This window comes from Convolutriloba macropyga, chromosome 1, assembly GCF_964194025.1.
Source record: "Convolutriloba macropyga chromosome 1, txConMacr16.3, whole genome shotgun sequence".
Classification (NCBI taxonomy): Eukaryota; Metazoa; Xenacoelomorpha; order Acoela; family Convolutidae; genus Convolutriloba; species Convolutriloba macropyga.
In genome coordinates this window covers 4,975,961-4,998,412 of record NC_134468.1, presented here as the reverse complement: position 1 = coordinate 4,998,412, position 22,452 = coordinate 4,975,961, and the positions used below count along the sequence as shown (strand labels likewise).

At 36.7% G+C, this 22,452-nt stretch overlaps 1 protein-coding gene across 1 annotated transcript in view; it reads left to right on the top strand.

The window, feature by feature from the left end:
• The first annotated feature begins 1,806 nt into the window (after positions 1-1,806).
• Positions 1,807-22,452, top strand: part of LOC142344946 (glycine receptor subunit alphaZ1-like) — a 41,265-nt gene continuing 20,619 nt past the window's right edge. Inside the window, exons 1-7 of the mRNA XM_075397033.1 lie at positions 1,807-2,631; positions 9,657-9,724; positions 13,863-14,021; positions 14,456-14,630; positions 16,602-16,736; positions 19,941-20,148; positions 20,810-20,923. Of these exons, the coding sequence (XP_075253148.1) occupies positions 2,490-2,631; positions 9,657-9,724; positions 13,863-14,021; positions 14,456-14,630; positions 16,602-16,736; positions 19,941-20,148; positions 20,810-20,923 (1,001 nt within the window). The 5' untranslated portion in view covers positions 1,807-2,489. The remainder of the gene's footprint in view (positions 2,632-9,656; positions 9,725-13,862; positions 14,022-14,455; positions 14,631-16,601; positions 16,737-19,940; positions 20,149-20,809; positions 20,924-22,452) is intronic.

The following is a 22,452-nucleotide window of genomic DNA, read 5'->3' as shown; positions in this document are numbered from 1 at the left end:
AAATGAAAATAAGATTTTGTAAATCTTGTGAGATGCTTTATGTTTAAGTTGATCTGGCCAAGTGTTTCTTTGTTCAAGCCTAGAGTCTGCTTAATCTGGTCAATAGTCCGCACTAGGGTCTGTTTTTGGTCAACATTTTCATTTCATTCCGTTTGTTTGGTCAAGGTGTGTTTTTGAGTCAACATTTTCATTTCATTATTACCTTCATTTTTCTGTATTTTCTCGCTAATAGTCTGGATAGGGTCTGTCTGGTTTGTTTAATTGATTGGGAGTCTCTTGACCTATAGAGACAAAAGTCTGGATGTTGTGGCAATGCTAGCCAAAGGCTAATCGGTTCGACAACCAGTACATAATTTAGGTCTTGTGGTTGTTCACTTCTTTTCCGCTGGTATTTATTTCGGGTTTTTTACAGTCTTGCTTTTTAACTCATGTTTTTTGTGGTAGAATAATGAAGAATGATTTCAATCCTAGTCAAGCCTGGAAATATGAAAAGTATTCCAGGTGGAGGGGTAACTATTGAATTAAACTACACGGTCGGGTCGAGGATCCTAGTTAAAGTCGAGGAGAATTCTTTTCAAGTCCAGCCGTATTTCTTCCATATACAATTTCGGTCGGGCACTGTCTTTCCATGGGTCGTACCATTTTTTCCTATGCACCTTATTCTATCTAATTTTTTTCATACATCCAGCCTAATGCATCTGGTTCTATCTTTTTATATACATCTGGTTCTATCTTAATTTGTTTCATACACAAACCTGAGGTCTATCCAACATATATTTTTGGATCTACTCTGTTTCGCCCCCTCCTCCCCCCCCCCCCCCCTCCAGCGTTATTTATGACCCCCCGTTACAAATTATATGTTTTTATATAGCACATTACTATGTAAGAAAAAAAGCACGTGCGCCTAGGCGTCATAAAAGAATTATGCTCACTAAGCTGGGGGGGGGGGGGGGGGGGGACAAAATCGATCCCTATTTTATACAAACCTGGGTCGGTTTTTTTTATTATACCTTCATTTTCAAACGTTGCATGGGACTATTAAGATAACTGGAGCAGTTTTAGAAACTTCTTGGTCTATATTCTGTTTGAGGTGTGCTTAACTGATGCAGCAGCTGAACCGAGTATGTGAAAGGTGCCTCAGACGATATGAAATATAACTTCAGAGAGCGTTCATGCAGTGAGAGCTACACCTCAATTAGATTGTTCCATCATGACAAAATGAGAAACAAAAAGCACCGATCTTCTTAATATTAGCAACATTAATTTTGGAAATCAATGCGAAAAACCTTTAAAAAAATGACTGAGTCATAGTAAAACAAAAACAGCGTGCATATATAGTACTATGATTCAGTAGTGAATTGTTTTGTGACTCGTATCCGGGCAATTATGACGGGTGATAATCTGCGGGTGGGGTGGGGTAAAAAAGCCTATAAAATCAATTATCGGCTAGAGTGAGAATTCTTAAACTTAAATCGCGAAATTATGAAACATCACTGATCTGAACAGAAACATAAAAAAACAACTTATTAGATTTATTTTTCAGTCCGGTCATTTCGTATTGATAGTGAGCAATTCAAGTTAGACAAACTAGACCAAACTGAACATTTTGCTATAAATGAATGTGTTATCCCGAAATCATAGCAACAGTTGATAATTTATTCATCAGAAATTTAATTTTAGTAAATTTTTTATATTACACCTTGTATGTACATCACCGTTGAGAAAAAAGATAGGAGCGTTTATCTGAAGTCAAAAAACACTCGGATATTTGTTTTGCTTTATAGCATATGAATTGTAGCTTATTTGAGAGTGGTCTCAAATTTGCTATCTGCTCTTTAATAATAGATTGAGGCGCGTGTTTTCACAAAATATCATTCAATTGCTGAATTTTAATTAAAAACACCATTTTAACCATTTTACCAATTTTTTTCATAAATATTTATTATCCTACGTTCAACGTTGACAAAGCTGAAAATTAATTTAGAAGTTTACTGGATTATAATTTAATAACCCACCTAGTTAATCGTAAAGCACATTTTGGTCCAACCGTTTCATTTGACTTTTTGCATCCTCGTCAACTTAAAATATAATTTAAATATTATATAAGGCTCACCTTCGAATTTTACTACCCTAGTCGAACAGAAACTCTAGTCACTTGTAAAAGTCGACTATACTTATAAATTTTACTTAATCTTTTTAATTGGCGTGTAAGTCAAAGCCATTTTCTCTGAAATTAGGTTCATTTTTAGTACCTGTAAACGCTTGAAATATATCATTGTGCATCATCTTACAAGATTTTGCGAGATAAGCCTGATTTGCAAACAAATCTTGAAATATATGCGTACTCGTTCGAGTAGGATAGCAGTCTTAACAATTAGGGAATGATTTAATACCAATTTTCATTGTCATTGTGGTACTCCAGTTTTGAGGGATCTGAAAAAACGGGCATTAGGGTTGCAGTTATTGTAGCGCGTTTCCCTTACGTAATAATGTTCTCCCTGTCTGTACATCTTATCAACTGCATGCTGAGTTTTATCGCCATTTTGTCTCTGGTTCAACAAGGGGCATTTGGAGTAGATGTGTTCTTTGTGAGCGACTATGACAGAAACATTAGACCGGGAGCTTTGGAAGGTTCGAAATATCTGATGCTTTTAACATCGTCGATAGAGCCCTTTATGAGCCAGCCCAGATTGAGGTGCCATCCGGAAGTGACCTCTGACCAGACCAAGTCCAACGCACACGGTGTGTTCCCAGACCAAAATTACAGGGATTTGGTTCGAGCGCACTTAAGTATGATCAGAGGTCACTTCGGTCTGGGGATGGTCTGATCAGAGGTCACTTCGGTCTGGGGATGGTCTGATCAGAGGTCACTTCGGTCTGGGGATGGTCTGATCAGAGGTCATTTCGGTCTGGCGATGGTCTGATCAGAGGTCACTTCGGTCTGGGGATGGTTACTACCAATAGCTTTTAAGTAAAATTACGCTAAATTGTTGTTAGAATATCGATCAAACTATAGTCTTAAACTTAGTGAGAATTAGAAAGAAAGTTTGACTTACCAGATTAGAAAGACAAGCAATATGACTTCGATCAAAGTAATTATATAAATGAATCGTCAAGAAATGGTGCTGAGAATCAATATTCGGTTCAAATTGGTGAATCTAGATAACTATTGTTAGAGTTAGATTAAGTGATGTAAAATCTTCCCAGCATGTATTAAACGATGATGATATCTCCGGAAGTGTTAATGAATTCTTAGAAAAGTGCAAATGCATTCCATTTATGGTTCACTTTGCGACTGATTTGCAGAAGCAAACCATATTGGGTAACCTTTGCGACCCCCACTATATATCACGGTGCTAAGATTAGTTTTGTATCTTGACTTTTTCACACTGATAATGGGTATATATACAGCTGATTTTTCAGTCTTTTTTCATCCCCAAATTCAAATCACCATCTTGATCTAATAATCGGATCTCTCCTGTAAATCTCCAAATTCTACTGTAAAATATCATTTTGTTATTCTCTCATCTTTAGAGAAATAAATTCTTTTACTTAGTTAAAAACGCTTTTTATTCCGCTTGCGAAAGTCCATAACCCAACAGGTTATGGGCCCAGCAATTTTCGAAGTCATAAAATTGATTTCCAAAACAAAACTAATTTGTTGTTGACAGTCATAATCCTTTTCTGCTTAGTACCTTTTCTTTTCACAACTGTTTTGCCTGCTCAAACTTCAATGGATCAACGGACAGTGAAGCTGCTGACCTACACAGGACAGGCACAGGACTTTCAAATCTGGAGCACAAGATTTGTGGCAATGATGCAGACGAAGGGACTCTACAAATCACTACTGGGGACAGAGGAGCAACCCAATGAGCCTGCGCCACTGGCCAATAAGGCAACCAATGATGAGAAGAAGAACCACAAGGTGCTGAAGGATGCATATGAGAAGGAAGTTGCAGACATCAAGGAGAAACGGAACAATGTGTGGTGCCATCTGGCACTGACTCTAGATGCAACAACCCTCATGCTGATGAGACATGACTGTGTGGGAGATGATGGCATTGGAGATGGAGCAAAGGCTTGGAAGTTTTTGCAAGAGAGATTTCAGAGTGTGGAGACACCGACAGTGGTGACTTTAATGGCACAGCTTGCTCGACTGCAGCTCGAGGATTCTGAGGATTTGGACAGCTTCTTCATCAGAGGACAGGAGTTGCTCACAAGGCTACAAGAAGCAGGGGAAGCAGTCTCAGAGACCCTCTTCGACGCCTTGGTCCTCAATGGTCTGCCAATGAGGTATGAAAGTTTTGTTATACATGAAAGCTTCAACCCGGCAACGAACTTCACAGAGTTGAGGAAAAGGCTGCAGAACTTTCATGAGAGCACGGTGCAGAGACACACGGGACAAAGTGGTTCAGTGGCACTGGCAGTGAAGCGTGACTTCAAGAAGGGACACAAGAAAGGAAACTGCTTTGTGTGTGGAATCCCTGGACACTTTGCCAAGGACTGCAGGAAGAAGGAGACAGCACAATGCAGCAAGTGTTGTGAGAAGGGTCACCTAGACAGGGCATGCAAGAGACAAAGAGATGGAGGCAAACATGAGTCAGTGGCAATGGGTCCAACATTGGCTACACCAGACGAGGAATGCTGGGCAGCTCTTACCCAGTGGAAGACAGCAGGCATGCTAGTGGACAGTGGTTGTACAGATCACATAGTGACGAACATCGATGCGTTCCTGGACTTTGTGCCCATTCAATCAGTGGTCAGAAATCCCAACGGAGAGGCTTCCAGAGTGGTGGGCAGAGGCTGTGTGAGGATCAGCATACCCTCAAACAAAGGGGAATTCCAATGCGAACTCAAAAATGTTCTGTGTGTGCCGGACTATTCTTCAAACCTCCTATCAGTCTCAAGATGCACGGAGTGGGGACATAGCTTCACTTTCGTGAGAGGAAACAGCTGCATGAAACTCCAGAAGGGAACTCGGGTAAAACTAACACAAGAAAATAATTTGTTTTACTTACCCTGCAGCGTTCTAGAACTCAAGATGAGTTCCAACAGCGTGAAACTTGACAGTGCAAGGAAGTGGCACAGACGATTGGGTCATTTGAATCAAGCGGATGTGGTCAGGAATGCACCAGAGACAGTGGGGGAACTCGATGATGTATGCAATGTGTGTGCATTGGCCAAGATCACAAAGACTCCAGTACCAAGAGTGGCAGAGACTCAAGCAGAAGAGAAGCTGGAGAGGGTGTTCACAGAGGTGATGGGACCTTTCAGAGTAGAGTCACTGTCAGGATTCCGGTTCTGCATAGTGTTTGCAGACCAGTACACAAAGTTTGTGTTTGTGGACTTGCTTAAGGCAAGGAGTGAAGCACTGGCTAGCCTCAAGAAATTTGTTCTCAGTGTGGGGACGCCCAAGAAGCTGAGGCAAGACAATGCGAAGGAGTTTCTCTCAGAGCAGTTCAAGACGTACTGCTTAGATGCAGGCATTCTACAGGAAAAGACCATACCAGAGACGCCACAACAGAATGGGTTAGCTGAGAGGTGCAACAGGACACTGCTGGAGATGGCAAGATGTTTGCTCATTGAATCAGGACTTCCCAAGATGATGTGGGGAGCAGCAATTCTTCACGCAGCAAGGATCAGAAACTTGGTTGTGAGACGAGGAGAAGAAAAATGCCCAGCAGAGCTGATGAGAGGTATAAAACCTAAGCTTTCAATTAGTAAATTATCTATTTTTGGTTGCACAGTCTTCATGAGGAAGAGGGACAGAGAAGTCAGCAAACCTGAACCCAAGGCACTGGAAGGAATGTTTGTGGGTTACACTGAAGGAGAAAACGGATACCTGGTGTACATACCCAACACACGCAAGGTGATGGCAGTTCGAGATGTGATCATCGAGGAGTCTGAAGTGGGCTCAATCCCTGACAACAAAGAAACGGCTGACCTACTAGATGATGGGTCGGAACTGGGAATCTCGCACCCAGATGATGGTCATCAAGATGATGACAACAGAGAACGACAGGACACATCTACTGCAATAAAGGAGGAGTGGCATGACGCAGGGAGCGTCAATACTCAAGAAACAACACTGAGACCAGAGGCCTCAGATGTTGGAGAAACAGCACTAGATGAAGGATCTACTGCAACAAGAGGGAGTTACAGAGACTCAGAGTCACTGGAAGACAGTGACACAGAAGACTTCTCAAAGTTAGAGACAGTTGGTTTCAATGAAGATGCACTGGAACACGCGGACAGAGCAGAGCCCAGACGAGGGACACGAGCAAGGAATGTTCCGCAATTTTTTGGAGAAGTCAGGACCCATCTTGTTGTGACTGAGGGCGACTATGTGGAACCCAAAACAGTCTACGAAGCCAAGCAAGGTGACGATTGGGACCAGTGGCACCGGGCAATGAAGGACGAGTTCAAGGCACTCCAAGACAACGAGACTTGGAACCTAGTGAGACCACCCACAGACAGGGACGTCATACCGGGCAAATGGGTCTACAAAGTGAAATTGGGACCCAGTGGTCAAGTGGACAAATACAAAGCGCGCTATTTGGCGAAAGGCTTCAAACAAGTGGAAGGACTGGACTACTTTGAGACTTTTGCGCCTGCCTGTAAGCCAGAGACATTCAGGATTCTACTTCAGCTATCAGCGAAGCAGGGCCATGTGATGCACCAATTTGATGTCAAGACTGCTTTCCTGCACTCACCAATCGAGGAAGAAGTGTATCTGGAACAGCCACAGGAGTTTGTAAAACGCGGATCAGATGGGGAGAATATAGTATGTCGATTAAATAAATCAATTTATGGTTTGAAACAGGCTGCTAACAACTGGTAAAAAGAACTGGCAAACTTCCTACTACTGAGACAGGGGTTCACCAGAAGCAGGAACGATCACTGCTTGTTCGCAAGATCAGAGGCAGAGGATCACACCTTCATCTTGGTCTGGGTTGACGACATCATAGTAGCATCAAGAAGTATGACAGTGATCTCTGATGTCAAGAAGGCACTAGAAGCAACCTTTCACATGGAAGACAGAGGGAGACTACACTGGTTTCTGGGTCTAAGAAACAGACGAGATGAGGGCAAAGTCACAGTCGACCAAGAACGCTACATAGAAACAATGCTTGAGCGGTTTCAAATGGATCAATGCAAACCCTAAAGAACTCCAGCTGATTTGAATTTGAAACTTCAGACAGCACAGAACGGAGACGAAGAAGTGGACCAGAGGATCTACAGAAGCTTGGTTGGATCACTTCTGTATCTGGCCAAACAGAAGAGGCCAGACATCATGTTCACAGTCAACATTCTGTCCAGACACATGAATGCACCTACCAATCAACACTGGATGTGCGGAAAACGACTTCTGCGATATCTTCAAGAATCAAAAGGTTTAAAACTTACTTACACAAAAGAGGCTAGTTATGATTTAGTGGGGGAAAGTGATGCAGACTGGTCTGGAGACGTGAACGACAGAAAATCAACAACGGGCTATTACTTCAAGCTCAACGGACGTGGCGCAGCACTCAGCTGAGGTGTCAAGAAGCAAGCCACGGTTGCTCTTTCTTCATCAGAAGCAGAATATCAGGGCATGGCAGCAGCAGTTCAGGAAGCACTCTACCTGAAACAACTTCTAGAGGATTTTGGCATCCAACAGAAACGTCCAATAGCAATTGGAGAGGACAACCAAAGTTGTATCAGAATCTGCCAAAACCCAGTCATGCACAAAAGGAGAAAGCACATCGAAACAAAGTTTCACCTCATTTGTGACAAGACTGAGGATGGGACTATTTCAATTCATTACGTCCCTACAGACAAAAGGGCAGTGGACATCTTCACAAAGTCCTTACCCGTTTCGAAAGTGGAAACATTCAAAGCAGTTTTGATGGGAGCACACTCTACGCAATCAGCTCAAGTCTGAGTGGGGTTGTTAGAATATCGATCAAACTATAGTCTTAAACTTAGTGAGAATTAGAAAGAAAGTTTGACTTACCAGATTAGAAAGACAAGCAATATGACTTCGATCAAAGTAATTATATAAATGAATCGTCAAGAAATGGTGCTGAGAATCAATATTCGGTTCAAATTGGTGAATCTATATAACTATTGTTAGAGTTAGATTAAGTGATGTAAAATCTTCCCAGCATGTATTAAATGATGATGATATCTCCGGAGGTGTGAATGAATTCTTAGAAAAGTGCAAATGCATTCCATTTATGGTTCCCTTTGCGAATGATTTGCAGAAGCAAACCATATTGGGTAACCTTTGCGACCCCCACTATATATCACGGTGCTAAGATTAGTTTTGTATCTTGACTTTTTCACCCTGATAATAGGTATATATACAGCTGACTTTTGAGTCTTTTTTCATCCCCAAATTCAAATCACCATCTTGATCTAATAATCAGATCTCTCCTGTAAATCTCTAAATTCTACTGTAAAATATGATTTTGTTATTCTCTCATTTTTTGAGAAATTAATTCTTTTACTTATTTAAAAACGCTTTTTATTCCGCTTGCGAAAGTCCATAACCCAACAATTGTGAAGTTTTTAGATGAAGGCATTGTAAAATAGGAATATAGTAGCAATGTTGATAATATCATAGTGTAATTTCCATTAATCTATTCTTTAATATCAAATACCAATTAACACCCAGACTGCTGATTTTGACCTCGTCTTGTAAAAAGACTTTATAATTCTAGTAAGAGCTCCAATACTGGCAATAAATACACGATCCCGCGCCTAATTAAAGTCCAGATAAAGTCTTTTGATGGGTCCAGCTTTGCTCTTTCTTTAATAACACATTAGGGTAGAAAACTGTCTTTTTAAGGGTCTTGCAAGGGTCGAGCAGGGTTCTTTTTATGACCTAACTTGAATCGAGCATGACTTTCACATGAGCCGAGGAAATTATTTTATCGGGCTTAATTTGCCAAGACCTTTTTACACATTGTAAATTTAATATTCAGTTGTATTCATTTTAATTCTATATTCATTCATAATTCTTGACGCTACATTGTCTTTAAACTATCTTTCTGTTTTTTTCTTAGTTCATGCTCAAAAGGAATTAACAATTTTTTTCTTTTAAATAATTTCTTTGGGGACTGTTCATTATTATTTCATTATATTCCTCATTTCTTCCAGAGGATGTGCTACCGTCAACTCCAAACTAGCGTTGCAACGAACAGTCCAACTTCAAGTGTTGGAATTTTCCAAAAAAAAACAAAAACTTGACTTAATTCTAACTTCTAAAACTTAATCTTCTAAAACTTAATCTTCTAAAACTTAATTCTAAAACCTGATCAACTATTTCAGCTCGACCAACCTCCGAATGCAGCCAGTTAACCAGGAAAAAGAGATCGAAAAATTCAAAATCTTGCAACAAAAAAACGTACAAGTTGAATTTAAAATATTGCAAGATTCTTGCAAGATGATTCAAATGTTGCAAGAATCTTGCAAACAGAATGGAAGTAGTATGTACTCCCTTCCAAGATTGCTTGCAAGATTCTTGCAAGATTTTGAGTACTCTGATCACTAGTGTAGTAGTAACTCTTCACTGCTATCACCGACTAGTAGATGGGAAGTTGTTAATTTGGACAACTTGGAATGTTTAATGATGGTAAAAATTTCTCCGTTTTAATAATTCTGTGTTTTAGGATTACAAGTTGATGCTTCATTCGACACGTTTATTCACAAAATGGGGCCCATTGAAGAAGCGGACATGGTACGGAATATAAAACACCACGAAAACCACTTCCTTCCAGCTTTTCTTTCATAACACGGCTACAAAATGTCTGAACTATGATTAGTGGCTAATTTTTCCCACCAACCTTGGTGGGGGTAGGGACTATATACTCAAATGAGTTTTTTGTTCAGTCAATTTTGTCCAATCGATATATTCATCGTAGAAGGTGGTGATTGGTATCATTTATCATTAGAAAGCCCGTCCACCGTAGGATATACAATGAAAAATTTTTTCGAATTTAATTTTTTCTACGGAAATATCGAGGTTGAAAGTTTTGTGAAAATTTGAGTGATTTCAATTGTTTTTGTTCACATTCTCCCTAATTCTTTCTCAATTTTGCTAAGCTGTATGTTAAATTGTTTAAAAAAAAGTTTTAATTGTTTTAATTTTAAAGGAAAATTAAAATTGTTGAACAGTTTGATCCAAAAATTTGCTAAAAATTGGCTAAATTTGACAAAGTTCAGCCTTTTTCCATCAAACTGCACTCGTCAGCATTTTTTGTAAAATTAGCTGGAAGTGCAGACCTAAAACTTGCTGCCAAAATCTTATCAAACTCCCAAAATGGTTACTTTAATTTCGCTTGCTTTGAGAGTGTTCTCGAAAAAAATATTTCCCGGTTTTCAATTTGTTCACCTTTCATATATTGTCTTTTTCTGGTCAAATTCTGTATATTGTTAAAATATGGAATGATTTTTTTTCTACAATACAACAAAATAAACAAGCTGTTTTTGGTTCGTTCGTGGTTCCGAAGTGTATAGGTTTCTGTCTTTTCTCTCTTTTTCAAACTTTTTGGCTTTTTTGTTTCTTTTAAATTGACTAATAACCGGAATGATTTTGCTTAAATGCTCAATTATCCACAAATGCAAATTTACGTACAATTGAGGTCCAATGAACATTTATTAATAATTCAAATAGAAGCTCAAAATTTTCATAGCTACAACAAATTTTTTGCGTAAAATTGTTTTTTTTTTTTCATTTTCTTTCTCATTTTAGTCATAAATTTAGTCTCAATACTAATATATCTCCAAGTCCTCATGAGAAAAACAATTAACCTATTTACTGTTCTTAGTTGAAAACTCAATTTTTTCTCGACTTTCGAAACTATTCAATTGCAAAACGAAAAGTATTGGGTTTTGAGATTTTTCTACTTTTTTCATCTTTCTGCAGCAAGGACAAGGAGTTTTTCAGCAATTTTAACTGTATTACAGTTGAGTTGTAAATTGCTAGTGTTTTATGTTTTCAAAAATTATTGTTTGGTTTCGAGACTACGACCCTTCATTTTTTTCGTATAAGTTTATTTTTGTACATTTGCCTGTAATATCTTGTCAATTTTTTGACGGATCACTTATCACAACAACGGTGCCAAAGGGAAGTACAATTGACAATATCTAAGGTTTTGCATGAAGTTTTTTGATTTTAACGTCTTCGATAGAGTTTTCTCTCAAAATTTATTTGAAATTCGGACGTACGCGTTTATTTGTCGTTCGGCATGTTGTCATATGATATATTTTGGATAACGTAATTTCTCAAGCTAATTTTGGAGGTTCAAATGAACTATTGCTAATAGTTTTGAATACTTTGAATTCTTTTTAAATAAAAATATCAATTTCACGTTGAATTTTTCCCCCTGTTCATAGTTTTTTTCTTATTTCTTTTAACTTGTAGCTTAATTTCGTCAAATGCAGGCAAAACAAGTCCCAATGTCGTTGATAGCAATCCAAGTTACCGATATTAATTCAGTTAACATTTTGGGAATTTAATGGCGTTGATAATGGTTTTTATCACATTCTACTGGCATTTTTCTTGTTTTTAGTTTTTCCTGTTCTTTTATTGATCGTAAGACATAATCTGGGATAATCATAGGTCTAAGGGCGTTTTATTGAGGTGTAAAAGGAACTATTTAATGATTCCATTTAATTGCTAATTGCCCTCAGGAATTAAATAAATTGGGTTTTTTAAAAAAACGAAACGTATTTTTTTAACTTTTCCTTTTTGCATCCTTGGTTCCCAGTCTCATTAAGGGCTTGTCCTATAACTTGTTTAGTGAATTAAAAGATCATTCGTTCAAATTAATATTCACAGGATGTTATTTTTACAATGTTTAGTTTTTTCTTAAAGAGAATACATTAGCATTTCGTCGTAATTAATATTTGGTTTTGTTTTTTGATTTTTGTTTTACTTCTCTTGTCTAGTTGATTGAATATCTCATCACCCCTCCAAAACATTATTGTTTAAGTCATTTAGTTGTTTGTGTTCAAAACAATTTTTTGTTCGAGCGCCAATAAGTTTTGAGGTAACCGTAAATTGTTGAAAAATTTTCCCTCTTTTCCTCTTATGAAAGACAATTAAACGTGGTTGAGTGAGGCGAAACATTATTTTCGTTCTCGTACATTTTTTAACTTCGTACATTTGCCTTTAACGACTTATCATTTTTATGTTAATCACAGAGCACATATCACAACAACGGTGTTAAAAAAAATCCAATGATAATATCTAGGGTTTTTCATGAGGGTTTTTGGTTTTAACGTCTTCGATACCGTTTTCCTTCAAAATTTAATTGAACTTCGGACGTATGCGTTCAATTGTCGTTCGGCATGTTGTCATATGATATAATTTGGATACCGAAAACTCTCAAGCTAATTTTGAAGGTACATCTGAACTACAGTTAGTATCTTTCAAGGCTTTGACTTCTTTTTTTTGTGAAAACATCATTTTTTTTAATTCTTCTCCATTTTTCTTCTTTTTCTTCTTATTTCTTTTAAATTGTAGCTTTTGCCCTTATTTGAGTTTAGTTTTTTGTGTCTTGTAGCTATAACAAACTAAGTACAAGTCCCAGCATTGGTTGCAAGCCAAGTTACAGATTTTAATTTAGTTAACATCTTGGTATGTTAATGGATTTGATACTGATTTTAAACTAAATTTTTTAATTTTTCCTTGCTTTTAGTATTTCCTGTTCTTTTATTGATCATAATATATAATCTGGGATAATCATAGGTCCCATGGCATTTTATAAAATTGTAAATGGAACTATTTAATGATTCGAATTAATTGCTAATTGCTTTCGGCACTTAAAAAGTTTCGGCTTTTTTAAAAAAAATTAACGCATTTTTTTTTAACTGTTCTTTTTTTTTACTTTTGTCTCTTTGGTACCAAGTCTCATTAAGGGCAGGTCCCATATCTTTTTTTGTGAATTAAAAGTTTATTTGATCAATTTAGGTTTCATACGATATTAATTTGACATTGTTTATTAATTCTTTAAAGAAAATACATTGAGTTTTGGTCGTAAATAATGTTTGGTTTTGTTGTTTGGTTTTTTGTTTTATTTGTCTTTCAGTTTAGTTGATTGCATATCTCATTGCCCCTCTAAGACATTATTGTTTAAGTCGTTCAGTGGCTCGTGTTCAAAGCAATTAATAGTTAAATTTTTGAAAATTTTCTACTTTTTCCTGTTATGGAAGACAATTAAATGTAGTTGAGTGAGGGCGGAAGATTATGTGCAAACGCACATTACCGAGCCTCCTTGTTATTCTCTTTAATTGGCTTAAATTATTTTCTTTTTACAAACGATTGTGGTCTTTATTGGTTATTTAAGGCACGACTTCGAGCGCAGTCCATGCTCGATCAGAAAAAAATTTTTGGAAGTGTCATCCTCGGTCAAAAAAATGGAACTCTTTTCTTCACCTCGTGAACAAAAACTTAACGAACAGTGCTTCAGTACCGCGTAAACAATGTGTCGTAATTTTAAAACCATGTGTGAATAAACTAATACCCCTCTTTTCTTAAACTAATGGTGATTTGCATAGCCTGATCAGAAGTCAAACTAACGGAGTCTTTTTCAAATATTTCTAGTAAAATTGTATTATTTTTTACTGAGAAAATTTCGAATTAACTGTTAGAATAATTTTGAAGTTAATTCAAGTTAATTCTAACAGTTAATTTAATTTTGAATTAACTGTTAGAATAAACTGAGATTCCAATTAATACATACCATTGGAAAGGTGAATGTAAACATAAATGGCTTAAAAGATTGTAATTATAATTATTAAATCTCTACAAAAGATTTTTACTCTATCCGACAATGTCATCCGAATGATTCCAGATGTGATATATATTTTAGCAAATGTCGGTGGACATCTACTTCCGACAGTACTGGAAAGACGAGAGACTGATAGACTTGTACACTTACTTGGCTGAAGCTACGAACGCCTCTGTCGGATCCTCAGTTCAGATGGGCATCGACTACATGGACCTCATATGGTTCCCAGATATATACTGGGTAACAATTCGACTTCGATCTACCTTTGTTTTTGCTAAGAAACTATGCTGAAACTGTGCACTGAAGTTAAACAATCTCGGGCCGCCCAAAATACTCGCCGAAGAAAGTTTGTTAGCGACGAAATTCCCCATGAATTAAAGAGCAATAAAAGAGTTTTAGAAATTTAAGAGTGGTCAAATTTCTATGGAATATTAGGATATTCTTTTCCAAAAATCGAAAAAAATAATCCCCCCCAGCATGAGTAAACAACTGTATAGCAGCACTTAAATCAAATGATCCATTCCGATTGCCCTAAAATTTTGACGAATTTTTGAACGTAATTATTTTCAGCCCCGTTTTCTGAAACTTCAGAGTTGAGAGACTTCTTCGTATAACTACGAGTTCAAAATGTACTGAACTGTTTTTGTCCAGTACCTGTTTTATTTGTTCTGCAGGTTGATGCTCTGCTAGTGTCCAAGCCAGGAGTGCACTCGAGAGGCCAGTCTCTGGAACTTGATCCGGAGGGTAGCATCTTCTTCTCCTCTCGCCTGTTGATCAACTTCAGATGTGAAATGGATCTGACCTACTTCCCCTTCGACATACAAGAGTGCCATCTCTGCTTTGAAAGCTGTCAGTACAACTTAATTGATTGATGGTATTTTGAGAGTTAATAATTTTGTCTGCTTCAAGCACTAATATCGGATGATTTTAGGCATTTAACCAGAACCTTACGTTATATTTTACTATTTGTAGTTTGTGAATTTTCCGAAAGTTTTTGAATTTTTCAATTACCGATTATCGGCCCGATTTGTATTTCATTTTGGAATTTTACATAGCCATTCTAAAGGGCCATTACATATACTAACTGTATCATGTATTTAACAGAAAAGCCACCCATTTCTAACTTTATAGTGATTTGAGTACAACACAATTTATTAACTGTTCCCGTATGAGCTTTTAATGTCTTTTAATGTCCTCTCTCTGCCAAAAGCAAAACTAAATTATGACGAATAAACGAGTGTGCAAACCCACGTGTACTGCTCTACAAACTCGAGCTGAAAGGAGACGAAAATGAAGATCAAACGTATCAAACCGATCAAAATAAATTCAATCTATAACAAAGCAATCAAAATATAACATATATAATGAAAATAACAAAATCAACCCGTGATCCTTATTTAAAGGAAGCTTATATTTGGTATGAGTTCTTTTGCTCAGAATTGTTGGAGACTTCACTGAGGATGTTTTATGCAAAAAGTTTAATTTTTATTATTATATCAACTTTAATTAGAGTCCATGAGTAAGTTGTAGTATTCATTTTACTTTGGAAGTGCACCTGTATCAATTTTCAATTGACAGTCCATTCCGTGTCCTAGAAACGATGGCTTCCGTTTATCCTTTAGCTCCACAAGTAACTGAAACACACAGAAAAATAATTCAAATTGATTTACAAATTAACAAACTGCATTCGACAAGAAATACATTCAATTGAATCATCCGAAGCGGTTTTAAGATACACAAATTGCTGCGTGAAACTGACTGTTGTGCATGTTTGATTTCTGATGCCATGTGGGCATTTTCCAACTGACTCTGATGATGTTAAGATTTGAGTTTTTGAATATGCTCTCTCTCGATCTCGATACAAAATGAACAGTTATTTGTTTTATTTCTGCTGGTGCATATGTCGTAACATTTTGTTGTTTATGTATTTTTTCTTTTCTAGTTCTTTCTTGTGGTTGAATGGTAGGAAAAACATTTAAAACAAGATGTCAAGGGAAATGGGCAGACCCAGTTAACCCAATTTATTCGACATCAAACACACTGATTTACATCAACCAAGATGGATTAGGACAAACACATTAATACAACGGAAATTAGATGTTTTATCTCTGTATATAGATTAAGCAATTTGTCCATAGAAGATACGCTGAAATTGCAAAAATTTGTTTAAAAAACGTAAAAAATAAAATACCTTTTTTGTGGACAATAAAAATGCGGAATTTGATTTAAGTTAGTGTGATTCAGTGTGACGGTAATGTGCAGACAAAAATGGTAAAACTCTGAAAAATTATCCGCAATTGTCAAAATTTAAGCATTGTAGGTAAATGTGATGGATAGGTCCACTTTTGAGCCAAATTGATTTAGTTTTCTCAACTGTCATTGTTGTCAACTCGCGCTAATAAACCTAATCTTAAAACCTAAATCTTGCATAGATTGTAATATAGGTATCATAATGGTATCATAAAAATAGCAGAACCATCAGTTTCGGAAAAAAAAACACGGAAATAAACTATCTGATTTTGGATAGAAAATAAACCCCACTTGACTATTAAAGAGAGGCGCGTTCAGCTCGTTTGGCTATACCTCGCAGACCATGGCCATGCCTAAGCGACCCGTGAGACTTAATATTAAATTATTGCAACCGAATAAGTTATCACGATCAAAATTCAACTTTAAAAAGAGGGTTTATTTCCTTGGGTGTTGTTTCCCCATCTAAAATCGGGTGGGTTTTTGCTCTGGGGGTTTATTTCCTACAACCCAGAAACATGTATTTTCAAAATATTTTCTCATATGGTCGACCTCTCAGGCTGGACTATTTAGACCTGTACAACACGAACCACCAGAACATGACATGGACGAAGTCTATTGTGTCCATCACGACAGGACAGACTATCGCCAACTTCTACATTGAGGACAAGCCAAGTACTTACACCAAGGAGACCACATATGCTCTAGGTTATTCATACTTTCTTTTTTCTTGTTCATTTTCTTCAAACTTATTTAGCCAATCCAAACTTTCAGCCAGTCTATAACTCTTTCAACTCAGTTTTGATTTCTTTTAAGCCAGTTTAACTCCTTGATAATAAAAAAATAGTTAAAAGGCAGAGAAAATGTTTTAACAGATAAAGTTGAGGATGTGCTTAAACTACATCTTATTAATAAGAGGAAAATTTCAGCTCTTTTATTAACTGAGGGAATAAATAACTGTGACAAAATAACTCAAATTTGGCTTCTAATTGTGCAAAAAATCCGCCATCAGTGGATCTTTCTTCGGCTGGTATAAGTTTCTAGATTAAGTTATAATTTGTTGTGCTTGCTTGAAATAGATGCTTAAAATTTCAAAAAATTTAATTTCCTTTCATTTTCCGACGTTACAACGTTTCATATTGTTTTCCATGCACATATGAATGGAATTCGTTTAGACTAAATGGCCCATTTCGAATAAAAATATTCAAATATTCAAATTCTATTGTCGTCAATCGCAAAATTTAGTTGACTGGCACCTGTATTTCCATAAAACAATGTTGATTTCAAGTCGCGGCTATTACTGGTTTTCAAAATTCAAATTTTTAACCTAATCAAGCTTTAAACCAACTATTCATTTCATTCAGTAAAACATTTTCAGATAACCAGTTGTGATCGATCAAAATCGAAGCCCGGAACACTACATATTTTTTGTGTACTGGGCAAGAAAAGAAGGATTTTTTCCAAAATAGGTAGCCAATGAATTATTCTAAAAACAAGGAGAACATTATCATTATTTATACATATTTATATAACATTATTGGTCGATGTGCTTATGAAGCAGCGACAAGTAAATATTTGATTGAATAATTGAGGTTAATATACAAATGTGCGTGCGTCGATGTATCAATTAATACAGCAACACTAGAAGAAAAACTGGTCGGTTATACTAAAATATCAACAATCCAATAATACAGCTCCTTGTCGACAATCCTATAAAACAGCATCTCTTACGTCACTTGTACATTGGAACTGGCTATTACGTAATCTTTCCAATAATAGGTAGCTTATAGGACTATCGTCGTAGTTTTCAGTATCAATTGACAGTTTGTAGAGCAGCTATATTAAAAGCAAACAAAAAACAATAATTTTTTAAAATTATTAAATAAATTAAAAAATTGGCTACTGTTTTCGGAATTCGTTATTAATGGTTTTACTAGGCTTTAGGCCTCGTTTCATTGCATAAATTTTCAAAGTTTGGATTTCTAACTAAGTCTTATCTTTTTCGCCCTAAACTTTTTGTCCAAAATTAAGTCACTAGGTTAAGGGCAAAAAACAAGACTTAGTTAAAAATCCAAATATTGACAATTGAATGAAACCACTATAATTGATCTGCTGATTTGCTTTCTGAGACGGAGACGTTTTAGTTTATTTCAACTTCTTTTTTTCTAAGAAGAAAACTTTTCCTTCACTAATCTGCAAAATTGTACTGTTAACTTCAATTTCAAATGAAATTCAATATTTTGGCGTCCTTTTGTTCTTTAAAAACGTTAGATCAAAATCTTGCTCTTCCTCATGCCTCGTAACCAGGACTCGGGCGCTAGCGCTGTCTTGCCAGGTCGCGAGGTCCCGCGGGCGGGTGACTAAGATTTTGTTCTAACGTATACTTTAACTCGTCCGTGCTTTTGGCAAATCGTATTATTTATTCAATTAAACGAGGTAAAAAACCGAGTAAAATCAATAATAACGGGTTCCTGAAACAGTAGCCTAATGTTTAATTTAATTAATTATTTTTGAAAATTTTTGTTTTTTGAATGCGTTAATATAGCTGCTGTACAAGTACAACTGTTAATTGATACTGAAAACTACGACGATAACCCTATAAACTACCTATTATTAGACAGATTAGGAAATAGCCAGTTTCATTTGACAGTTGACGTAAGTGGTGCTGTTTTATAGGATTGTCGACAAGGAGCTGTGTTATTGGGTTGTTGACGTTTCAGTATAACTGAGCAGTTAGATACAACAATCTATATTGGGTTGTTGACGTTTCAGTATAACTGAGCAATAGATACAACAATCACGCACATATTTGAATGAAATTCTGTTATTCGATCAAATAACATGTTACACAAATATGTTATGTTTTTATTTATGTTACTTAAACTTTCCAAAAACGTTATATAAATAGGCCGAAAATGTTATATAAGTCTGATAGTTCTCTCCTTGTTTTTAGAATTATTCATGGGTAATCTTTTCTGAGAAAATGGGCTTCGATATTGATCAATTGCAACTGGCTATCTGAAAATGTTTTGCTGAACGAAATTAATGGTCGGTTTAAGGCTTGATTTTGTTGAGAATTTGAAATTTGGAAACATATAATGCCCTCAATACTTGAAATCAGCATAAGTTGTTCTATGTAAATACAGGTGCCAATCAACCAAATTTTGCACTTGAAGACAATAGACAAGGAATTATTTTTCAAACAAACTAATTGATTTTTGTAAAATGGGGCCAGTTAGTCTAAACTAATTCTATGAATATATGCCTGAAAAAAAATGAAACGATGTGACGTCGGAAATTAAAAGGAAAATCACATTTCGGATTATTCATGCGTTTATTTCAAGCAAACACAACAAATTACAATGATTTAATCCAATAACTTCTAAGTAAGATCCACTGGTGGCGGATTTTTTTCTCAATTAGAAGCGACACATTTGATGCAAAATTTGAGTTAATTTGTCAGTTATTAATTCCTTTTTACTTCTTTAAGCCCAACTTCAATCTTCCAAACAAAACTCTTTGCCTCGAAGTTTTAGTGACCGATGAAATCGTACACTGGGGTATCTAATCTACATAAAAACCTAACTTAGAATATACAAAATCTGAGAATAAACTCAAAATTGAATTTTTCAATTTTTACCCATGGTTATGCATTTGATGAATTGAAACGTTTGATATGCAATCGAGCATGAACAATCCACACTTTGTTTGCGGTTGAAAACATTGCTGTCATCCCCTTCAACATCCCCTATCCTAAGAAACGTAATTATTAATTTTAATTATTAATTAAAATTATTAATAATTTTCATTAATTGTTAATTTGGATCGAGTGATGTTTTCATGATAAATTCGGGCTAAAACAGGAAAAACAGTTCATTCCGAATTGAACACCTGGATTCCCCTTTCTTATAGGAACTGTATGGAAGCAACTCTGCATAAAGATGGTGTTCCCTCGCAAGTTGGCCATATACGTCATAACTATGTTCCTGCCCTCCATTGCACTGGTTGTGCTGTCCTGGGTTGGGTTTTGGGTGGACAAGAAGGCAGTGCCGGCTAGATCTGGACTGTCAATTACGACAATCCTGGCTACAATCACCCTCATCAACGGCAACGGCACCAGGTTAAATTTATCTTTAATCTCACGACGTGAAAACTGACGTCACGACGTGAAAAATTAATCCATTCACCTTCGCATTACTGACACTGCGAAACGTATTTTTTCTTTCAGACTTGACGAAAGTGCCATTTATCTTTAACAAGCCCTCATTTTAAATTAGAACAATACAATGCAAAAGTGGGCTTTTCTCCGGCCAAAATGCAAAATATTAGGCAGAAATCGTGAAATGTAGCCCGGGTCGAAAAAAAAATCGGGAAAATATGTAAGATAAGCGGTGAACAGTTAGTTTTTTCACCGCAAATTTCGTACATAATTTTGCGGTGAAATGCGGTGAATGCGGTGAAATTATGTAAGTTCACGCTAGAGTAAGCGGAGATCTTACAAAAATTCACCAGATTGTAATGCTATCTACAAGTTACCGTCCTTGCACGGATTCGAACCTCTCACCTCCTGCATAATAGCCTTTTCTTCTTCAACTGCGCCACTTCCCACGTAATTCTGGCCCCCTATATCCAATCCACTACAGTCCAAACATGTAATAAGCCATCTCGACTTTAATGTCACATCCATTCCATTCCATTCAGTTATCAAGTGTCAGATGACCGGAGGAGGGAAGAATTGTCGGATTTTATAATGTTCACCGGATCTCTTGTTTTTTGGGTAGGTTCCCAGGAGTGGCTGATCTGAAGATGGGTGATCTCTATCTCATCGTGAACTTCTTCTATGTCTTCGCAACACTGGTCGAGTTCGCCCTCGTTTCCTACAAACCACCCCCAAGGTAACCCAATTGTTTCTAGTTTTCAATAGCTTTCAATAACTCTCCATAGCCTGAGGTCTCCTGTAACGAACCAAAAGTTTAGTGCTTTCCGAAATATCGAGCCAAGATTAAAGAAAAATTCTTGAAATTTCAATTACTATCTTTCACTAAAATAAGAAGGATGATAAAACAAGGAGGAAACCCGGAAAAACAAGGAGGAAAAAGATATAGCAGGTGTACGCATGGGGAGGGGGAGGGCGTGAGGGGGTAGGGGGAGGGGGGTAGTAGGTTGTGAGAGGGGGGAGGTGAGCGGGGGTCGGGGGTATGTTAGAAGAAACCCGGACTGAACGCCAGCTCATAATTAGTACTGATTCGGTAAAATTGCAAGTCTTTGATCAGTACTGTATCGCAGTCACTTTAAAAGCTTGGCACGTCTTGAATCAAGTCTTAAACACAGACGTTGGTGTATTTATTCATTTCGTAACGTCAGGCTTGTGTTGTCCATCAATTGACTTTGAGTTGACCGGTCTTAAGAAGACGTGAAATAAGACGCGGCGTGCCTTCAAAAAACTCTAAAGTAAAAATTCCTATTTTTTCAGACAAGGCCACTCCTTTTTGCCCATTGGCTTCAAAATAAATTTTTGGTACAACTAAGGGTGGTTGATAATCTTAGTGATAGCTTGGTTAGCTAAACAAATTTATCAATAAGAAAATTGATAATTTTTTTACTACATTTGAAAAGCGTTAATTATAAATCATGTTCTCTGAAAACACTACTCTGCTGGTTATTTCTGAAAAAATTGCGACTTTTCAAGGCTTTGGCCACGACTTGACTCAAGACTCGTCAGCCAACAATTGACTTAGACTTCACAAATCCTGTACAAGACCTGAAAAGTCTTCAGAAGACGTGAAATAAGACTCTGATATTTCTGATTTTTTAGTACAATATGTGTACTTCACAAGAGAAGCACTGATCAAAAATATAAAATTGATCTGAGAGGGTTCTAGCGATCTGGTAATGGGTTATATTAAAATTTCCAGGTTGAAAATGTGTTGATGGCGTGAACAACTTATAGATTTATTAGTTTAACATACCACAGATTGATCAATTTTTACTTACCTGTTTTCTGACACCACATTAGCAATCCGGATTTGAGTTTCAGAGCATTTCCCCGCTGAACCAGCGTATATGAATAGTAAATCACGTGTTCAGTTTGCATATCAGGTGTATTTCAAGTTTCATTATGTGCAGTTAAACCTCATTATTATTGAAGTCATGTCATTGAGTTCACCCAGTCTAATTATATCCTTTGTAGTCTAAAAACATACACAAGCAACGAAATTAAGTTTTTACTTAAGTTTATTTTTGGGTACTTACCACAAAGCCCACCTAGCTCCTGGCTTCGCAAATTAAATGGTACCAGTGTGCTCGCGGAAGTTCGAATCGCAGATAAAGCACACCTTGTAGGCGGGATTTAAGCTGAACATAACATTTTTAGTGCATTACATTTTACTCGAAAATCAAGACCAGCTGGCCATCAAGAGTACTG